Genomic DNA, 21,374 nt, shown 5'->3' on the forward strand with positions numbered 1-21,374 from the left:
ATGCAGCGTCAGAGCTTCAACGTAGAAGTGTGTGTGATCGACAAGAACGACAACGTGCCCACCTTCACAGAGGAGAGCATGAGAGGAAGTGTACAGCTGGGGCTGCTCAAAGGTAAAGCTCTGGTGATGACACTCTGATATTAATTTGTTAATAAAACACTTGTAAGAAAATACATGCAATATTATGTGCATCATGCATGGTCATGATCAATTCAACAGTTTTAAAGGCAGGACAGAGCAACAGATCATTTTAAATGCTGAATATTCAAATAATGTGGGGGGAAATACTTTGGCATTCTCATAATTTATAAATGCTGGAAAAGGGTGTTCAAATACATGGATATTTATATAATCAATATGCAATTGAACCTTTTACATAGAGGCTTTCAGAGCATTGCAAATATATCTGGATTTGAATGCTAGACATATACAATGTTCATTTATAGGCCAATATTGTACTCGAAGGCAATACAGTGTACATCTAGGAGCTTCCTCCACTTGTGATGTCATCACTGTGCAGTTCCTTTTTGCTACCGGTTGCATCACCTTTTCAAAACCTGTCATTTTAAGTCATTTCCATATATGAAAAAATAAACTGATATTGTTCTTTAGATATGGACTAGACTTTAAATATCAGTAGTTGTCCCTTATCAGTTGCCCTACCTTTAATTTATCCATTTGTAACTCCGGGAGCGTACAAATGGAACCAAATCCATTTGATTCCATTTTGACACTCGACAAGTTAAATGAACTCTCAGGATTTTGCAGTGCAATTCACTGGTGGTTACATTCTCAACTCAACACGATGTGCTCGTTAGGGATCCCATTCATGCAGGTGGAGGCATTGGACCGTGATGATCGTAACACAGCCCACGCCGAGCTGCGTTTCAGCCTGATGGAGCAGACACCCCGCATTCCCTCCAGTCACATGTTCTTCATCGACTCTGTCACTGGCGAGGTGTCCCTCACTGAGGACGGTGAGTCCCAGCACCCGCTTCAGATGTTATCAGCCCACGATAAAATCCGAAGCGGGTGGTCCCAAACTAAATTTGTATGCATTTATAGGCCTTCTCCAGTCAAGCCTCTGCTAAGGACTTCATTGTTTGTCATCACCTCAGAGGTTTTGTGAGCAAACTAGATTTAGAGGGCCACACATGGTCCCTGGTGTGACCATTCTCATGGCAGACATGCCAGAAGTCTCATGCGGATTGGAGCATCGGTGCTCCTATGGCCCTAGCTAGTGTGACTCATCGCTTTAATTTACTTTATTTGTTTATTTATGGGGCAGTGCATGTTAGCAGCAGACCCCTGAACAGTGTTTGTGCCATGTTTAGTGCGGATGGGAGCAACGGTGCACATCGCAAGTCCAGATGTTATGTTATGTGACATCCACCGTCAGTCCACCATCCACAAAAAGAGGGCTAAAACAGCATTTCAGAGTACTGTAAGGGCCAGGATTTACACAGTCAAACCGAGTTAAAGGCCAGGGAGGAAGATTAGTAAGTTGTTCCAGAGTCTGGGGTCAAGTAGAACTTCCTACTGTTTGTTCTCAGAGGGAAGATTGGTTCTACAACAGTTGAAAAAACTAAACAAAATTAAGAAGTAAAACAACCATACTACATGAATGAGATATGTAAGAAATTGTATTTCTCGTATTTGTGTGTCCAGGATTTGTATTTATTTTTTGATCTTGACAGCAACACTATGTACACAATCTGTTCAGTTTTGATGTAAGTACTTTGCATTTTGAGTGTCAGGGTTATGCGATGATCAGAAGGTGCTATACATCTCGTGACATTGTTGTAGCGTTTGACTGAATTTAGTGTCTTTTGACACACATGGTTATCATTTCAATAAAGAGAGATCAAGTTGAAGCAAAATACATGTATTGAAATAATAAACGTGTCGCATTTGTGACGTTTTTGAGCTTCTAGATCTGCTATTTTTGGTAAATGTTCCCCTTAGAATGAGCATGCTGGGGTTCAAGTGGATAAATTGTAACTTGTTTTGTACAAGCCGAGGGTTGAACCAACGACCTTCCAATTCCCAGACAGCCTCTCTACCCACTCAGTGATGGCTGCCCCAAAGTTTTCTCTACTGTTTTTCTTTAGCATGCTTCCAAAAAGCCCGCAGCTTCATTTGAACTGGTTTGATTCATTTGCATGCACACACACACACACGCACACGCACACACACACACACACACACACACACACACACACACACACACACACACACACACACACACACACACACACACACACACACACACACACACACACACACACACACACACACACACACACACACACACACACACACACACACACACACACACACACAACCTTGGCCTAAGTCTTGCATGCTGAGCTATTTCTGGAGCTCTAGTACTGCCCTTAGTTACAACTTGGCAAGAGCTACATGACTTTCACACTCACTTTTCTGATTCAACCCACTTGCTCTCTCTTTTCAAACCTCTGCTACAGTGAAGATCCGTTTCTTGAATTTTGACTTTGTTCTGCAGGCCAGCTACACTTGGTACTGTAAGCTGTTAGTCAGTTGGGGTTTTTAGGGGCTTTGGTGTGAACTACAATACGCAATTAAAAGGTCAAGAGATGAATTTAAAACCCCCATAACAAAATGTTTAATTACGATGTCTAAGATAGTCTAACCAAGTGCTGCAATAATGTTTATTGCCATCAAATTTCTGGACTTTATATATATACTAAATGATATATCATCACTTAGGCTATGTTGACTTAGGTCCTTCATTACTTTCTCATAGTTTCCATAATTTATCTCAGTATACCAGATGTGGAAGTGTGTACGTGTGAGAGATACATCTAATTGATGTGTCCTTTTACTGTCTCCGCCAGGCCGAAAGGCATGGCGAGAGAGTATGTTTTACCCCCTGTCTGTCCGTCCGTCCGTCCGTCCGTGTGTCCGTCCGTCCGTCTGTCCGTGTGTGTGTGTGTCCTGTCCGTGTGTTACCAGCTAATCTCCGGCACCGTTGGCCCGCTCGCTGTGAAACTTTTCACATGGCCCTGTTATAGCGCCACCAGGAGGCCGATTTGTGCAAAACCCATTTTTTGACATTACTCCTACAGATTTTATCCAAACGTCATGCAAATCGGTACACAGTATCTCTATAGTCATGTGATCAACCCGAATCTGTCTGATTTCCCATATTCCATCCTGATTGGCTAAGGTTGGCTTCCAAAGTTTGCAGGATTGGTCCATTTTGAACAAAATGCCCCAACCATGAGCGCAGCTTGCAATTTCTCTGAAATTTCACACGCACATTCCCACTAGGCCGAGGAAGAAATGCCACACATTTCACATTGGCCTGTTATAGCGCCACCAGCAGGTCTAATTTAGAAAAACACATTTTTGGAACAAAATGCATCAAATCATGAAAGCAGTGTCCGATTGCCGTGAAAGGCCTAAGAAGAAATGGCACCCTTTTCACATTGGCCTATTATAGCGGCACCAGGAGGCCACAATAACGTACCTGACCTGGCGGAGACCTGTGCTCCGAGGAGCACTTTTTGTAGTAATTTCTTGTGTTGTGCCCATTAGGAGCCTCTACTCTGGACCCAGAGATGTGTGGTCGCTACAAGCTGTCAGTGATGGTGAAGGACATGGCTGGGAAGGCTAATGCCTTCTTCTCTACAGGCATTGTCACCGTGGAAGTCACTGGAAACACCTGGGCATCACCTGACCCTGTGCGACTACAGGAGAACCTACCAGGCCCTTACCCCATCCCCATCTCACAGGTGAGAAAGCCTCTCCTCTGAAATACTTAGCTAGGAATGAAACACAAAGTGTCAAATCCTAACATCCATTTACATTACGTTGTTTAGGCCGTCTTGTCTTTGTCTTCTGCCCCGAGATAAAACATAGGCCTTACATCATGATAACTTAGGAAAACCAGGTTTGTACGCTTTCAAAAAGGATTACCGTAAAAATAAGTAACACGGAGTCAATCTTAAATAATAATCAGTTTACTGGATTATTTGCACAGGAGAGACAAGGTGGTACAGTGTCAAAAATATTCTCTACTGGTAATACAAAATGTTCATCATTATAACAGACAGTTTATCTCTTATTAAGCCCACCCCACAATATGATATCAACATGAACAGGGGCAAAGGCTCATTTTGGTGGCAAGGTTGCCTGTTCTAAGGCATCATAGATAAACTGTAGCCACAACTTTCATGGGTAAGAAAGAGTAGGCCAGGGAGCAAGGACATCTTATCTTAGCAGTTACAGAACTGTCCCTTCTGAGCAAATACATCATACTTTATGCAATTATCCAAAGTGATACAATACAATAATCATACAATAATTATAATCTAATAAACTATCGATTATAAATGATCCATCACATCATGTTAACAAACTTTGAGTGTTGACTATATTGGAATTGCTGTTTCAAACATACCATGTTACCATAAACCAAGCACTTTGCCAATATCCACGGTTTAGCAAAGTAGCATCATATTGCCAGTTACTATTTTTAGTGTCAGTTGGGTCATCCTGAGTGACCAAATGTTGCATTATTGATGCTGTTCATCATTGCTCTCTGCATGACTGAGTCATTTTAGGCGCCATCATCACTCATTGTGCTATCTTCAAGGTGTTGCATGCATAACCTTTTCAGTTCTCGTCTTCTTTCAAGCATGGTTTCTGGAGGCCAGCTATGTTCAGGAGGATAAAAGAGAAATCGTGGTTGCCAGCTTTGCTGTATAAAAGATTCTACTGACTTTTTGCAGTCTTTAGCCATATGACGTATTGCTGTATTTTTATCTGTTTCTGGCCTTGACTGCTGTTTGCTTTCTTTCTACAATCAGTCATAGCAGCATCAAGTCCCCGCAGAAGTATAAATAACCACTAATGCTCTAAGAGGGTCTGTAGTAGCAGAAACAGATCCATCTCAGCAGCAATAATAGATGTACTGTTTCTGAGTAAATTAAATCAAGCTAAGCTTGGCAACAATTAGCTTCATTTGTTCAAGACATAAAACTGTGGACAGAGGACATTTGGCTTTTAGAGATGATTCTTCTGGCTTCAAATAAAGAGCAGTAGGAATATCTGATAATCTCTATGGCCAATATATGCCTCCCCCACCACCTCCTCTGTTCTCTTGCCTCCTCTACACTCACCCTCAGCCCTCCATCTCTTTTATAAGCCACCCACGCACTGAATACACATGAATTCCTCTGTAGGAATATACATTTTGTTATTATCCGCGACAGTCTAGAAGGGCCAAAATCAAGGGATTTTGTTTTTGCTCCTGTGAGTCTGCCTGTCTATCCGCCCGTCCGTCTGTAAACAGCTAATCTTCGGCACCGTTGGACAGATCGGTGTGAAACTATGCACACACAGTCTCAGGAAGCCAAGGAAGAGCAGCCACCCCAAATATTTCACATCGCCCCCATGAGGTCAATCTTTGCAAGACACATCTTTTTTATATTACTCCTCAAGATTTTGTCCAAACCTCATGCAAATCAGTACACATTATCTCTATTGTCATGTGATCAAGATGTCAGATTTTTCATATTCTGATTGGCTATGATTGGCTTCCAATGTTTGCGGGAGTAGCCCATTTTGCACAAAATGCTACAAATCATGAACACAGTGTCCGATTGCCGGAATATTTTGCATGTACACTCCAAGTTGACCAAGGAAGACCTGCCACCCCAAATGTTTCAAATGGGCCTTATGGTTGCACTATAACAGGTCGCAACACGTGTAGGCAACCCGGCCTGGCGGGTATCTGCACTCAGAGGAGCACACTATTGTAGTTTCTGATGAATTCATCAGCCTTATGCCAAATGATCATTTCAACATGGGCCTTTATTGTAATGTATAGCATGTGCTTGTGTGAAGAGCTTTGGCCGAACAGATTGCCCAACCATGCTTTTGTGATGCATGTTGAGTGTTGTTCCAATATCAAATAATAAGCACAGGGAAATCATTTAGATTGTTGCATTTTGCACAGCTCCAGCATTGCTCATCCAAGAATGTGAATCACACACAATAGGAATAGGGCAAATGACATGGGGGAAGCCTGGTTTCGCCCACGCTGTATGAGCATACGAGCGTTTTTATGTAGGAGGGGACACACACTCAGAAACACACATTATCCCTCCTGTTGTCTCAGATAAGTGGATCATGATGATCATGTCTACATAAACCTTGTAGTGAGTAGCATGGATCATTAAATCTTAAAGTGCTGCCAAAATCCATTTGCATTATATATATTCAGTGGTGGACAGTTATGAGGTACATTTACTTGAGTACTGTAAGAAAATTGAGTATCTGTACTTAACTTGAGTATTTGTATTTGTCGATACTTTCACTCCACTATACGTTTCAAAGACACATATTGTATTTTTGACTCTACAAGCACACAACATGTCATGATGCGATGCATTGTGAGCTTGTAGATCTGCTATTTTCGCTATCATTATTTGTAGAACATTTCTGGAATTCTTTTGAATTTTGGGGGGAAATGTCTAAAATTTCAATACAACAATACATTGAAATTAAAAAGAAAATATACTTTGTAATTTGTACTTTTGAATACTTATTGAGTATTTTTAAAAGCATACTTTTGAATAGTTCAGTATCTTCAAGAGCAAGTACTCCTGTACTTTAACTGAAGTACAACTCTGAGAGCAACTTTCACTTGCATCTTTGACTCATTTACTGGGGTTGAGTACCGTGTCCCCCACTGCGTATATTCCTTCATATTCACTCAGCAAATGCACTGTGTGCATTCAGCACAGCATCAAGCTGTCCTTTACCGAGCGGTCCTGCACACAGAATGTCCTCTCTGCAAGACATTAGATACAACAGACAGAGCCAAAACACATGACCTCATCGCAATTGAATCGTATACTGTAGATCTATTTATAGAAATAGGCATTGATCATCAATCAGGTCCCCAGACACACACACACACACACACACACACACACACACACACACACACACACACACACACACACACACACACACACACACACACACATACACAGACACACACACACATACACAGACGCACACGCACACGCACACACACACACACACACACACACACACACACACACACACACACACACACACACACACACACGCATACACACACACACAAGTCATTACGTTTCTGAGGTCTAGAAAACACACCATAACATTGAGAGGCGGCCAGCTGTTGTGAAGTGGCTTGGTGTATACACAGGTACTGAGTCTAAGCAGTGCTTCTCTGTAAAGAACAGGAGCAGAGTGTGTGACAGGGGGGTTGAGGTGATACACATGCCCCGGGTTTGCATGTGTGCAGTGGTGGAAAGTGCATTTACTCAAGTATTGTACTTAGGTACAATATTGAGGTACTTTTATGTTACTTGAGTATGATAAAAAAATAAAAGTTATACTTTATACTTCTACTCCACTACACCTCAGAGGCAAATGTTGTACTTTTTAATCATCTACAATTATTTGAAAACTTTAGTTATTAGTTACTTTGCAGATTTATATTATTATTACAAAACTTACATTAACCAATTAAGCCCTATTGTATACTTTGGCTATTCAGAAATAATTACCAAAGTACTTTTACTTTTGGTGCTTTAAGTATATTTTAATGCCTTTTACTTATAACAGAGTATTTCTACATTATGCTATTGCTACTTTTACTGAAGTAAAAGAAAAAAATCGAAGTACTTCTTCCACCGCTGTGCGTGTGCATGCTGCTGTGGCCGCGCTTCTCTCCTCTCCTTGTTGGGTGCTGTTGGGGTGGCTGCTAGGGCCCTCTCAGCACCCATCACACAGCCTCTCTGTCAAGGGGCTGCGTTGTAAAGCCCAGTGGAAAATCCCTCCAGTCACACAAGTTAGTCTTGGCTGTCCTCTCTGTTCCTCATCATCGTCAGTACATTTCGTCGTGACTTTATCATGTAAACACACGGTGACTCTGGGTTTGTACTTTGTACATTATATACATCTTGTGTCCCCTTTTGCAGACCCCTTGCTATACTATTAGATTTTGTTTCTTTCTTCTTACAAGCCCCGATGCGTTCCACTTCAAGGGTGTTTATAAGATGAAGGCATAAACCTTTGCAGTTATACGTGGATGTACTGTATGTCCCTCTGGGGTGTGTATGTGCGTGTATGTGCGTGCATGTGTGTGTGTGTGTGTGTGTGTGTGTGTGTGTCTGTGTGTGTGCGCGAGCGCGCGTGTGTGTGTGTGTGTGTGTGTGTGTGCTTACATGCGCATGCATGCCTGTGAATGCCTTTTTGTTGTTTGTCTAGGTGAAATGGAGCGGTAGTCAGGCAGAGTACAGTCTAGAGGGGGAGTTTCCAGAAATGCTCTTCACTATCAGCAGGGAAGGAGTCATCTATCTGAACGCCCCTCTGGATAGGGAGACACAGGACCAGGTCAGTACCTTTTGCAACCTACCTTCTACAGCGCAGAAGTATAAGTAATGGTTTATAATTTGGGTGCTGAAACCTTTTTTAATTTCAAGGACCCCCATAACTCTGTACAACGGGTCCATTTGGTTCCCTTACAGATCTGTAAGGGTCCATTTGGAACCCCCCTCAAGGAACCCTGAGGGTTCCCGGACCCCACTTTGAGAAGCACTGGTTTATAATAATAACTGAAAATGTTTAATCTGAGAATGAATGTTGTACAGTATTAAATGTAATTTTGACCCACACAGTAAAATATTCAGTGTTAATCTCACTAGATGTTTAACTATACCCTCACATGCCTCTTGACTAACTTTTAATTTTTATTCTGTGAATTGTGATTTTTGTGCTGTTTGCACATATCTGACAGCAAGTCAATAGCAATGTCCTTGTGCAAACATTTAGTCAGCTAGTCTTTACTCTTTATTGCAATATAAGCCAAAAATGTGACTCTTCAGTTCCGCCATTTACCAGAAAATATTGGTGTTAATTTCTTGCACATCTTAGTTTCTCTGCTGCTCAAGCGCTACCCAATATTGAGGCTGTGGTTTATTATAGCCCACATCATGGAAGTAGTACCGGTACACTGAAATGCATGGCATTGTAATCATTTTAAAACGATGAATTGTTAATGGCAAGCTGTGTGCGATATATTATTTAAAATCTTTGCATTTCCCATTCAGTTGAAACCCTTCGAAGCATTTAGGGATGTACTGACATGAATCCGTTGTTATAGTCTAACATAACACCTAGTTCATTGTTTATCTTGTTTATTTTTATTAATTGCAACAAAGCTCTTGAGTGATGGTTTAATCTAAATCTAAGGCTGGTAGGCTACAATATCGTTTTTGTTTGAAGTGATGGCAATAATCTTTTTACTCATTCTGTACATTCACGTTTTTTCAGTCACTTCCTGTTTTTGGCCTCTTTGCTGATGACTTACGATGTCACCAGTGAATGACCTTTCACTCAAAGGGACGTTGACCTAAATCATAGCAAGAGGATCATGGGAACCATGGGAAATTTCATATTTGTAAAGTTAAATAGTTGTTATGAAGGCAATGAGCCAAAAATGAAAGCCACTGCAATTTTCCTTCAACTATGGTGAAGAAAAGAATCATGGCTGTATAGGTTCATAAATCAAACGGCTTAAATTCAAGTCTTGTTTGCTTTAGGCAGAGGGGGGAATCCTTGTTAGGATTAGGAATATAAATCAAAGTTTAAGTGTTGCTTGTAGTTTTCCCTCTAGGACCTTGTGTACGATTTGAGCCCTCAAGAGTTTCAGATTTCCTTCATAATATAACTAAAAGTTATTCTAAAATACACTGGTTGAATGGACAGAGAATGACACACAACAAGCACTGAGTTGCCACAACAGCATGTGTTTGCAAGCCTACCACATGAAGTTCCATGAAGGCCCTGCTTTATTTATGTTGGTTGTAAAATCATAATTCTCTATCAAATAAGACATCAGAGGGAGAGCGTGGAAGGATGGATATGTATAAGAGATGCATTGAAACTTTGGCAACCATGGGTAGAATGTTTAGAGACCAGATAAATAGGAATAGGACAATTCTAAAGTGTAGTTGGGTATTTGGCGGATGGCAGGGGGCATTCCGGTGCACTGCATCAGTATTTTCTTATATATTTTTTCTTACATTGGTCACCTGGGTTAGGTATACAGTGTGTATTAATCCTTTGTTGTTCATACACAAGTGTGGACTGTAGTTGTGATTTATTATAAAACAGCTCATAGATCCTAACTGTTAGAGATCAAAAGAGATGCATACCCGGCATGACATGTGCTAAAGAGCGTCTATGAGTCTAATAACTCAATTCTGTGATCTGTCCACAAGCCCATAAATGAACTGTGGCATGTCTGTACTAATAGTATTAACAAACAAAGTGTGTGTGTGTGTGTGTGTGTGTGTGTGTGTGTGTGTGTGTGTGTGTGTGTGTGTGTGTGTGTGTGTGTGTGTGTGTGTGTGTGTGTGTGTGTGTGTGTGTGTGTGTGTGTGTGTGTGTGTGTGCGCTACCAGTTCCAGATCAGCATTGTGGTGGAGCGGCCTGATGGTAGAGAGATTGCCAAGCCAGTGGAGCTGAGAGTGATGGTGGGCGACGCCAACGACAATAGACCAACCTTCCCACAGGCCCAATACCACACTGTGGTCAAAGAACTAGCCGCCAGGGGTGACTGACTGAATCACATCTTTCTGTCTGTCTGTCTGTCTGTCTGTCTGTCTGTCTGTCTGTCTGTCTGTCTGTCTGTCTGTGTGTGTATCTATCTATCTATCTATCTATCTATCTATCTATCTATCTATCTATCTATCTATCTATTGTATTCACAGTGTAATATGATTATTCTTTCATAGCAGCAATGATGGCATAAGAGGCAGCATGATGAATGTTCAGAGTAGGCAGGTAGGGAGGGCTTTGTGCACCAGATAGATGAGGTCATCCATGAAATATTATCGGGGTCTAGCGAGGACATTGGGTGCTCATAAAAAGCATAGGCTATTGTGACATGTTTAGGTCAGTGTGTGAAAGCCTTTTGTTTATGTTTTAAAACAATCTGTGACTCACAATGAAATAAGCGCGTGGGCTTTACAAGAGAGTAGTAATATAATGTTCGTCCCCTGGTCCTGATTTTGTTGCTGTCGAGCAGGAACCTTGTATCTCCATATTTCAAATTCAAACCATTTACACGTATGGTTATACCTTTCAAGCCTGGAACGCCCCTGTGTCATTTTGTTGTTGCTATATACTGTACATAGCAACATAATAATAAAAAAATGTAGGTCAGGATTTAGAAGGCGTTTTTAGGCCTCGGGTCTAAATGGGTTAATGCCATACTTTGCCATGCTAGTGTCACACAAAGTAGCACAAAATAGCCAATCTGTCCCTGTGGACAGAGGTTGCAGCAGATCTGTTTAGTAGGTCTACAAACTCACTCACTGCGTGTGTAGATCTGCTATTTGTGCTATATCCTATTAAGATTTTGAAAGTGAAAGTGGTTAAGTGTGTCTGTGGGTTTTATAAATATTTAACCAATGAAAAGTATTAACAAGAGCTTGTGACGAAATAATAACTACCGTACATTGGATCCATTAGGAACACAGGTTATTTTTTTTCTCCATTTCCTGAAAAGTAACAGTTTTGGACATACAAGGTTTCCACCCGACAGCAACGATTTGTCACAGACAGCTGCGTCTCAATGTGCTTTTTGCTTTCCTGCCTTGGACATTCTGCCTGTCGGCGGTCTTTGCTTTTACTCACTGGCATAATGTTTCCCACAGGGACAGAAATCCTTACAGTGCAGGCAGCAGACAACGATGACCCCAAGACAGATAACGTGCGCATCTTCTACCGTTTAGTGGGTCAGATCCCAGAAAGCCCCCGCGCTCTCTTCAGGGTGGACCGTGACTCAGGGGTGATCTGTGTTCAAGCAGACAGCATGGAGGGCACCGCGCCACAGTACACCCTCACCATCACTGCTGAGGATGCTAAAGGTAAACTGTGGACCAGTGGTGGAAAAGAAATCTAAATTTACTCGAGTAAAAGTACAAAAGTATTGGTTTCAAAATGTACTTAAAGTACCAAAAGTAGAAAGCACTCATTATGCAGAATGTCCCATTTCACAAGTTTTCAAATGTATAAAAGATTGACTAATCTTTTGAAAAGAGCAGATCTACAAGTTCACAATGCGACGCATTGTGAGCGCGTAGATTGGCTATTTTCAAATGGACAAACTATATTTAGGGCTGTATGGTTAATATATGTTTAGTAACTATTAACTAAAGTTTTCAAGTAATTGTGGTGGAGTAAAAGTACAATATTTGCCTCTGAGATGTAGTGGAGTAGAAGTAAAAGTACTGAAAATTGGAAATACTCCTGTAAAGTAAAATACCCCAAAATTGCGCAGTACTTGAATAGATGTACTTAGTTACTTTACACCACTACTGTGTACCTCCTCATCTACGGAGATAATATGGTCATTGTGCTGTGTATGCTATATACACAGTAAAACCCCAGTGTTAAACACTTAATACCCATTTTCTATTTCTTTTCGGGAGGGGGGGGATGTAAATAGCCGATCTACAAGCTCACAATGCATTGCAATGTGTTGCCAGCTTGTAGAGTGGCTATTTTTGCCTATAATGACAGCAGGGTTTAAGTGGTTAGTTTGATTCCGAAGATCGGTTGTACACAAGGGTGTCCCATGTTTATTCATGATTCGATATTAATCAAAATATGTACCACCTGACACTAGATATGAGAAAATCGACAATGATAACACCTTCGTTTTTACAGCCAAGTCACGATAGTTGTAAATGAGGCTTTAGGGTGCATGGGGTGGCTTCTAATTAAGCAAATGATGCTGGTTCTCTGTGATTCAGGGGAGATAGGGATGATAGATGCAGTATGAGGTACTAGCTGGCTCACGTTGCATGCGTTCTTGTGTAATGCACTGATCGACCCACATGACTCATGGGTGCTGTGGTGATGTCACTGTCAGGTTTGAACAGCTCCTGTACCGTGGTGGTGACAGTGCAAGATGAGAACAACCACCCCCCGGTGTTTCCTCAACATGAGGTATGCCGTGCAGAACACACACGCACGCGTGCACGTTGCGTGCATGCACACACACACACAAAGCCTACAATAACATCACACAGATACATAATCAGTGATCATTGGGCCAGACTGAACCCCACAGTGCAGTTTGCTGATGTGATATTCCTGGCAGGGAAATAGATAGGTCCTATGGTTTTATTCATTTCTTCATGCTCCAATGAACAGCGTGTCCTCTTCTTTTAGGCAAATTCCCATCAGGGGTCGCCTCGGCAGATCATCTGTTTCCACCTGCTTCTGTTTTCTGCGTCTTCCTCTGTCACTTCAGCCATCTGCATGTCCTCTCTCATCGCACCCATAAACCTCCTCTTTGGCCTTCCGCTTCTCCTCTCGCCTGGCAGCTTCTTTAGCATCCTTCTCCCAATATACCCCTTAATGAGAATCGTAGCATCCTCAATTCTGCCACCTCTGGATCCTCCTCCTCCTCCTTGCTTTCAGAGAACTGCTTTTACATTCATTCATTTTTTGCATTTTATTTTTACAGCTCAAAGATAACTTTGACATTTGCAACATGGACTTTAACTGAAGTTTTGGCATTTTGATTGTGATTGCATTCATCAACTGCCAGAAATGCTGTATTATATACTAATGTATTAGCATAAGAGATCCTTAATGGCATCTTCTTGCATCATTGTTCTATTCATTCATTAAGGAACGCACCTTTAAGTATGGCAGGATCTGGGGGGTAACACTTTCTATGAAGCCAATGTATATAATACATTTTAAATATACTTATATTGCATTACAATCTGCTTATAACACTACAATTATAGTTAGTAGGCTGATGCCCTTTGGGAACGATTCCCGTTGGGAACCCATGCCGCTCCAGGTATGCAATACCTGTTGTACCAATTGCACCCGTTGTCAGAGTATTTAATGGAGTAGCCTACTCATTATCATAGTACATCTATGACGTTAGTGTTTTTTTTTTGTTCAATGACATTGTGCAAGTTGTCCCTGAATGAAAGTTATTTCTAAAAATAAATAAGATCACCATCATTCCATCCATCCAGGATGACCCAGGCATCCCAGACAGACACATACAGGCCCAGCTCACAGTGGTACAGTAGTTCTCATATTGTGGCCTACTTCAGAGTCGCTGCTGTGAAGAAAGCAGTCTAAACATAGACGGTTACGGAAAAACCCCTGGGTACCACCTACACCCTGTGAATAATGGAAGAGAGAATGCCCAGAGGGCCTCGGAGGCTACAGTACATTACGTGGGAGAGCCATCGTGTTGTGATAGTGGAGAACAAATCTGTAGATATACTTCTCACTGTCAGACAGTATGGGCACTGAAAGAATTCAAGAACACGAACTACTGAAGGAGCATTGTGTTTTAGCCAAAGCACAAAGAGGGGGTTGGTTTGGGTACGGTTAAGCCCAACTTATCCTTTTTCATACAACTGTGACACTGGTTTGGTAAGGTTAAGCCTAATTGATCCTTTTTCGTGCAATTGTGACACAATTTGTTCAAATGTAAAAACATGACGCAACGCTTCAAAACCAGCCATTATCTTCGTGCGACAAGGTCAGTAAATAAAAAAAAGTATACATTAAATTAGCCTTGACATAATCTCCTGCCCTGAAATATTATTATGTTTCCATTTAGAATTCTGCGAAACAGTCAACTGAAAGCTTGGGACTGACACCGTATTTGTCTCAAATATTGGCTTTACTGTGCAGTCATTTCACAGCTGATGTGACAGTGGCTACAAGCTCCCACATTGTCCTTCTGGCTCTCAAACAAATTTGGGCACTTGACAACACCACAACACACACACACGCATTATACTTTATGCGTGTGTATTATTTTACTTGAGAGGACATTTAAGGACAGCATTGAAAATAGCTGAAAATAGCCCAAAAATGTATAGATCAGCAATTTTTTGGTGATATCAGCGAACAATCAAGTATAAAATAGGGAAACCTCTAGCCCTAACCTTTAAACCTAACCTCTAAATGTCTAATCCTACACCTAAACTGAATCTTTTCCTAATTGCAAGCGTAACTCTAAACATCTTTTCTTTAACCACAAAAATGTATAATTTTTCTTGGAGAAGAACGAGACACTGGAGCAGCTCAGACATTTAAGCCTTTTTTAGTCGGACTTCTGTCCTAGGACTTTACTAATAAAAAAGGCTAATTGGCTTAAATATCCGAGCTGCTCCTATGTCTCCTTCTCCATTGTTGTGTCCCGCTCCTGTGACGCACTGGACCTGCCTTGAATTGACTGAGGCGCGGTGGTGGTACTCCTCTTATTGTCTCCGCCAGGCCGAAAGGCATGGCCGAGATTATGCACCCTGTCCGTCCGTCCGTGTGTCTGTCCGTGTGTCCGTCCGTGTGTCCGTCTGTCTGTGTCCGCGTGTCCGTCGCCCCGTCCGTCTGTGGACAGCTAATCTCCGGCACTGTTGGCTTGATCGCAACGAAACTGTGCACACACACTCCCTGGATGCCAACATCTTCCCCAAATGTTTCACATGGGCCTATTATATTTCATATTCCATAGTGATTGGCTAAGAATGGTTTCCGAAGTTTGCAGGAGTGCTCCGTTTTGAACAAAATGCCTTAAATTATGAACACAGCATGCAATTTCCGAGAAATTTGGCACGCACATTCTCACTAGGCTGAGAAAGAAATGCCACTTGAAAATGTTCTAATCAGCCTCATGGTGACGCTATAACATGCCGATTCGTATTTTTACCTATAACTGCACCATCTGTGTAAAACTTTGTATGCGCACTCCCTAGAGGCTAAGGAAAAGCCTTTGCCCTGCATTTTTCACATTTGCCTTTTTTAGCGCCACCAGGCTTATGTAAAACACATTTTTTAATATTACTCGGACGGATCTATTAGATTTTTCATATCCCATCCGGATTGGCTAAGATTGACATCTAAAGTTTGCAGGAGTGGCCCGTTTTGAACAAGATGCCGCAAATCATGAAAGCAGACCGTCAGATTGCGGTGAAACTTTGCACACACATTCGCACTAGTACGTTGAGGAACAAATGCCACCCTTTCAACATTGCTCTATTATAGCACCACCAGGAGGCTGATCTTTTCAAAACAATATTTTTATATTACTCCTACAAATGTTCTCCAAACATCACGCAAATCGGTACATATTGTCTCTTTAATCAAGTGATCAAGACAGATCCATCCGATCCGTCTTTTTCCGATTTTTCACATTCCAGCCTGATTGGCGAATTCCGAACATTGCTGGCCCACACTAACCTACCTGACCTGGTGGAGACCTGTGCTACGCCAACGAGGAGCACTTTTTGTAGTTTTTAACAATTATTTCTTGTGAGGAGCATGAAAATGGCCCTCACAATGTCAATTTCTAAAATATGCTATACTTGTGGGGACATTTGACCCTCACAAGTACAGTGATACAAGTTCTCACACACACACACACACACACACACACACACACACGGAGGTGGAAAAAGCTCTTGAGCAGGTCACGCCTGAGTGGTCCCAGTTTTTTTCCATGGCCATGTGAATGCAGAGCTATAGGGAGTGCATGTGGGACGGGAGTGGTGACAGGGCCGGCTGCAGCGACCCTGTGGTCAGATCACAGGGATCACCGCTGCACCAGATGAGAGCCCTGAGTGGCAGATTAAAGGGCCGGTGTCTAAGCACAAAGATACTGGAGGAGGTGTGTGAATGAAGGTCAGCTAACAACAGGCAGAGCCACAGAGGACAGTCATAATGCATATTCACCCACACATGTAGATTTGTGAACATACACTTAACTGAAATTGTAGGGACAGTGTATTATGCTGGCACTCAACGTTACTTGGCAACGCAACAGTGAACTGGAGGATTATGAATCAATGGCTTCTGATTGGTGGTTGTGTGTAGCTGTTATTTATGAATAATGTGAACTCACAATTTAATTCACAGGAAATGATATCGTTGCTGTCGGGCAGAGACCTTGTATCTCCATATTTCAACTTTTTATGTTTTTCATAAATGAATGCCCCACTTCATTGTACAATAGTGGTGCGCCAAAGTAGCTAAAATAGCCGATATACAAGCTTGTAGATCGGCTATTTTTGAAAATATTTGCAAGTGAAAGTAGTCAGGGAGTTGAAGAAATATTGAACAAATGTATCAAAGAGCTGGTTACTAAATATTAACTACACTGGATCCATTGGAACACAACAATATATCAAAACATATCTGTTTCTGTCTGTGCTATTTCATGTGGTGTGTGTCCCCGTCAGTATGGGCCCTTCCACATCCTAGAGGATGCTACTGTGGGCACCACCGTATCGGCAGTGTCGGCGGGGGATGCTGACGTGCGAGGAGGTGACAGCTGGCAGGTGGACTACCGCCTGGAGTCTGGCAATGAGGAGGAGGTCTTCACCCTGGTGACGGACAGACAGACCAACGAGGTCTCCCTGGTCCTCTCCAAGGTAAACAGCTATCCCCGTCTTGTCTCTGTCTCTTGGGTCTGACTCACTGAAACCCTCTAGACTTAGTAAACTGGACCTGAGTTTGGCTTTGTATTTGGACCGTATTTTTCCCTGTCTACACACCAAATCTATTCACCAAAAATAGCAGATCTGGAGCTTGTGGATCGGCTATTTTTGGCTAATGTTCCCCCAGAATATGGATGCTTCAGGGTTGACCCTGCATTGAGGACAGAAACTTGGTGTTGGCAGACAGCATAATGTACAGTATTTATAGTAGTATTTATCTTTGGGGTTTGTGCTCCCAAAAAAGCTGCATTTAGTAACTTCATTTAGTATTTCAAAATGAAAGAACTCTTATCATGGAGTTATAGTGCCATGGTTGGAAAAAGCCTGCAGTTGATATTTCAATCAGGCATGCCTGAAAACAAGATCCCCGATGACAATAGAATATTTGAGCTCAATAATCTCTCCTATCCCTGGGGCACCGCACTCCTCCGCCTGCCTCTCATATAGCCCAGTGAGGTGTGAACCAGTGTATGCACATGGACAGGGCTGTGTGGCACAATACTAAACCCCAGTGCTTGAGTCAATCAAATATTACTCCACTAAGTGAAAGTAGTTAAGTCAAAATTTGTCAAAAGGTACTAGAGTACCGGTACTTGCTTTTATAAAAAATACTTAAGTATTCAAAAGTACAAATTACAAAATATCAAGGGTGGAAAATAGCAGATCTCAAGCTCAGATTCGCTATTTTCAAAAATAATTCAAATAGTGCTTAAGTAGTTAATTCATAATGTACTTTTTTCCCTTCCTAGAGATGTAGTGGAGAGTAGACAAAAGTACAATATTTGTCTTTGAAATGTAGCGGAGTGAAAGTCATACAGTAATCCAAAAATACGTTACAAATACTCAAGTGAAGTACAGATACTCAAAGAATGTTCTCAAATACTCAAGTAAATGTACTTTGCTACTGTCCACCACTGGTGGCTGTGTGTCCGTGTGTTTTGACACTGTGCTCTCTGTAAGTGGGCCAATGCAGGAGACAGACTATTATTTTCAACCTCTCAGTGGGAATTGATGAATGTGGTTCAACCGTGCGTTGCACACATGCTGCTCTGAGTTAAAACAGGAGATGTCTGAAAAGGCCAAGAATTGAACGCATTCTTTCAGACACTTTCACATTGAGAAATTATAATCCCACAGATTGAATTCTCGTCTATTTCAACCACTGAACCACTAAACCCTCTTTAGACTTAGTAAACCGGGCCAGAGTTGGCTCTGTACTTGGACCACCTTTTTTAGTCTACACCATATCTCTTCGCCAAAAATAGCCTATCTACAAGCTCGTAGATAGGCTATTTCTGGTTAGCGTTCCCCCCAGAATATGGATGCTGGGGTTCAGTTGGTTAACAGCTGCTTCAAAACACATACAGTATAGATTGACCCTGGCACGTTGAAATTCCACTCCAACATGTTTAGCATCATTGCAGAGTTTATTTAGTAATTATTCCACCTCAAATCCTTTGCAAGAATAGCCCTAGCAGATCAAAGGGCATCAGCGTAAATGCTCATGGCCTCAGCATATGAAATCAGTGTCTGAAGACAGATGGATTGTTTCATTATTATCTATTACACACTGCTCACAGTCCAAGTGAATCATTAGATTGTGTGAACACTGAACAGACATGGCAGTTTAGTGTGCCAAGGTATTTTTGCAGTGGTGGAAAAAGTACTCAAAGTAAAAATAAGTAAAAATATAGCTGCAGGCAGCAATAATACGGGGCCAGTGAATGAAGAATGGAGAGAGAGAGAGAGAGAGAGAGAGAGAGAGAGAAAGAAAGACATGGAAATGGAATAGATCGAAGAGAGAGAGAGAGAGACATGGAAACGGAATAGATTGAAGAGAGAGAGAGAGACATGGAAACGGAATAGATTGAAGAGAGACATGGAAACAAAATAGATTGAAACAGAATGGATTTGATATCTCAAACTATTGCCATTAACAGGAATCAAACCCTCAACCATCGGACTGACAGGCTGCGACACTGCCTATAGTGCTATAGCTTTGACCAGGCTGAAGTTGTCTGTTGAAGATCATAAACTTTTGCCTTCTGTCATGAACCAAGCCCCTGTTTCACTAACACTAAGATCACTCGTTCACAAACCATTTACCAATAGAGAAATTGTATGTCTCCTCGCAACCGAAACCAGTGAAAGAAGCCGATCTACAAGCTCAGAAACATGTTACTATCTGAAAAGTTTTGAGATTGTAGATCGGCTATTTTCAGAATGAAGTATGTCATACATTGAAAAAACATACTCTCAAATAAGCATTTCAGGTTATCTTTAACAATTGCACTAATTGACACAATCATTTTGTGTGCAATGCAACTTAAATGAAGTCTGCATCAAGTGAGGCTTGAACTGGCAGTCTTGAGGTTTTAAGGCACACACTTAAGCGAGAAGCCATTGGACCAACAGACTAGATCCTGTGAAAAATGAGATCACACAGATGATACAGTTTCACGCAAATAGCTTAAAAATCCTGGGTTTAAGTGTTTTTCAAACTGCTCAAAATTGCGGACAATCTAAGGCCGGTGCTTACTGGTCAAAGCGATAGATGTGTTCCTCATGAGTCAAGGCACAAGTGTAAGCAAGTTTCACGACTTTCGGCCAAACGAGGCATGACTTTTGCCTGTTTAAAGTTTGCATTTTAAAAAAAAATGCTATAGCGCCCCCCTTTGGCCAATTGTGATATTTGGAATGACTCTCTACATTACTGCAAAGTTTCAAAGAAATGTGAGTCTTGCATGTATGTGTTAGGGGCAGATGAATAATTTTCATAAAACTGCAATAGTTAAAACCAATCTCCTCCTGGGATTTTTGAGTAATCTGCACGAAACATTTTACACATGAATTTAGGACCTTTGCCGACAAAACAAAAGCAGCGGATTTTCCATAAGTGAAAAAATGCAGAAGTTAGGAGCCAATGACTGTTTTTCATATAATTCGAAATGGTGGGCGATCTAAAGGTCAGAGGTCAAAGGTCAGACCACGAAAGTTGTCGGGCATGATGAGACGCATGTGTGTATCGAAGTTTCATGGCTGTAGGTCAAACAGGGCATGAGTTGTACCTGTTCAAAGTTGGCACTTTCAATTGAGTGCTATAGCGCCACCCTTTGACGGATGAGTGTGAGAATTATTTCTTGATAGTTTCGTAATAGTTTCGTAAAAAGCGTATGCACGGTTAACTCATTCACTGCCAGACTTATTGCTGGCCGCGTTTGCCCACTGCCAGAGATTTTTCATTGAAAAAAAAAAGTACTCAGGAGCTGAGATACAGAATTTTTAAGTTTTAAGTTAACAAGGAAGTGGATGGGAGTCTTTTCCTTCGAAAAATCATATCTCCTTGGTCTTTGGGTCAAAAAAAAAAAAAAAAAAAAATGCAGAAGTTATGAGCCAATGACTGTTTTTCATATAATTCAAAATGGTGGGAGATCTAAAGGTCAGAGGTCAAAAGTCAGATGGTGAAAGTTGTTCAGCATGAGGAGACGCATATGTGTATCCAAGTTTCATGGCTGTAGGTCAAACAGGGCATGAGTTGTACCTGTTCAAAGTTGGCATTTTCAATTGAGTGCTATAGCGCCACCTTTGGACGAAAGATTGTGAGAATTATTTCTTGATCATTTTTCATGACCATCTACCATATGGCCGAGTTTCGTAAAAAGCGACAGCACGGTTCAGCCAGAACTGCGAAAAGTGGCAGAAGAACTAAAATACTGCCAATAATAAAACGTAATATCAATACCGCAATGTAGATGTACTCTGTTACAAGTGGAAGTCCCG

The 21,374-nt window shown here is 41.5% G+C and overlaps 1 protein-coding gene across 1 annotated transcript in view; it reads left to right on the top strand.

The window, feature by feature from the left end:
• The window catches only part of cdh16 (cadherin 16, KSP-cadherin), a gene marked incomplete at both ends in the record, with an annotated part of 35,327 nt that continues 13,953 nt past the window's right edge, over nucleotides 1–21,374 (top strand). The window contains 8 exons of the mRNA XM_084063464.1: nucleotides 1–112; nucleotides 819–977; nucleotides 3,580–3,776; nucleotides 8,314–8,439; nucleotides 10,512–10,662; nucleotides 11,769–11,981; nucleotides 12,989–13,065; nucleotides 17,337–17,528. Coding sequence (XP_083919590.1) covers nucleotides 1–112; nucleotides 819–977; nucleotides 3,580–3,776; nucleotides 8,314–8,439; nucleotides 10,512–10,662; nucleotides 11,769–11,981; nucleotides 12,989–13,065; nucleotides 17,337–17,528 — 1,227 coding nt within the window. The remainder of the gene's footprint in view (nucleotides 113–818; nucleotides 978–3,579; nucleotides 3,777–8,313; nucleotides 8,440–10,511; nucleotides 10,663–11,768; nucleotides 11,982–12,988; nucleotides 13,066–17,336; nucleotides 17,529–21,374) is intronic.

This window comes from Gymnoscopelus microlampas (assembly GCF_963454915.1).
Source record: "Gymnoscopelus microlampas genome assembly, chromosome: 1".
In the NCBI taxonomy this organism is placed as follows: domain Eukaryota; kingdom Metazoa; phylum Chordata; class Actinopteri; order Myctophiformes; family Myctophidae; genus Gymnoscopelus; species Gymnoscopelus microlampas.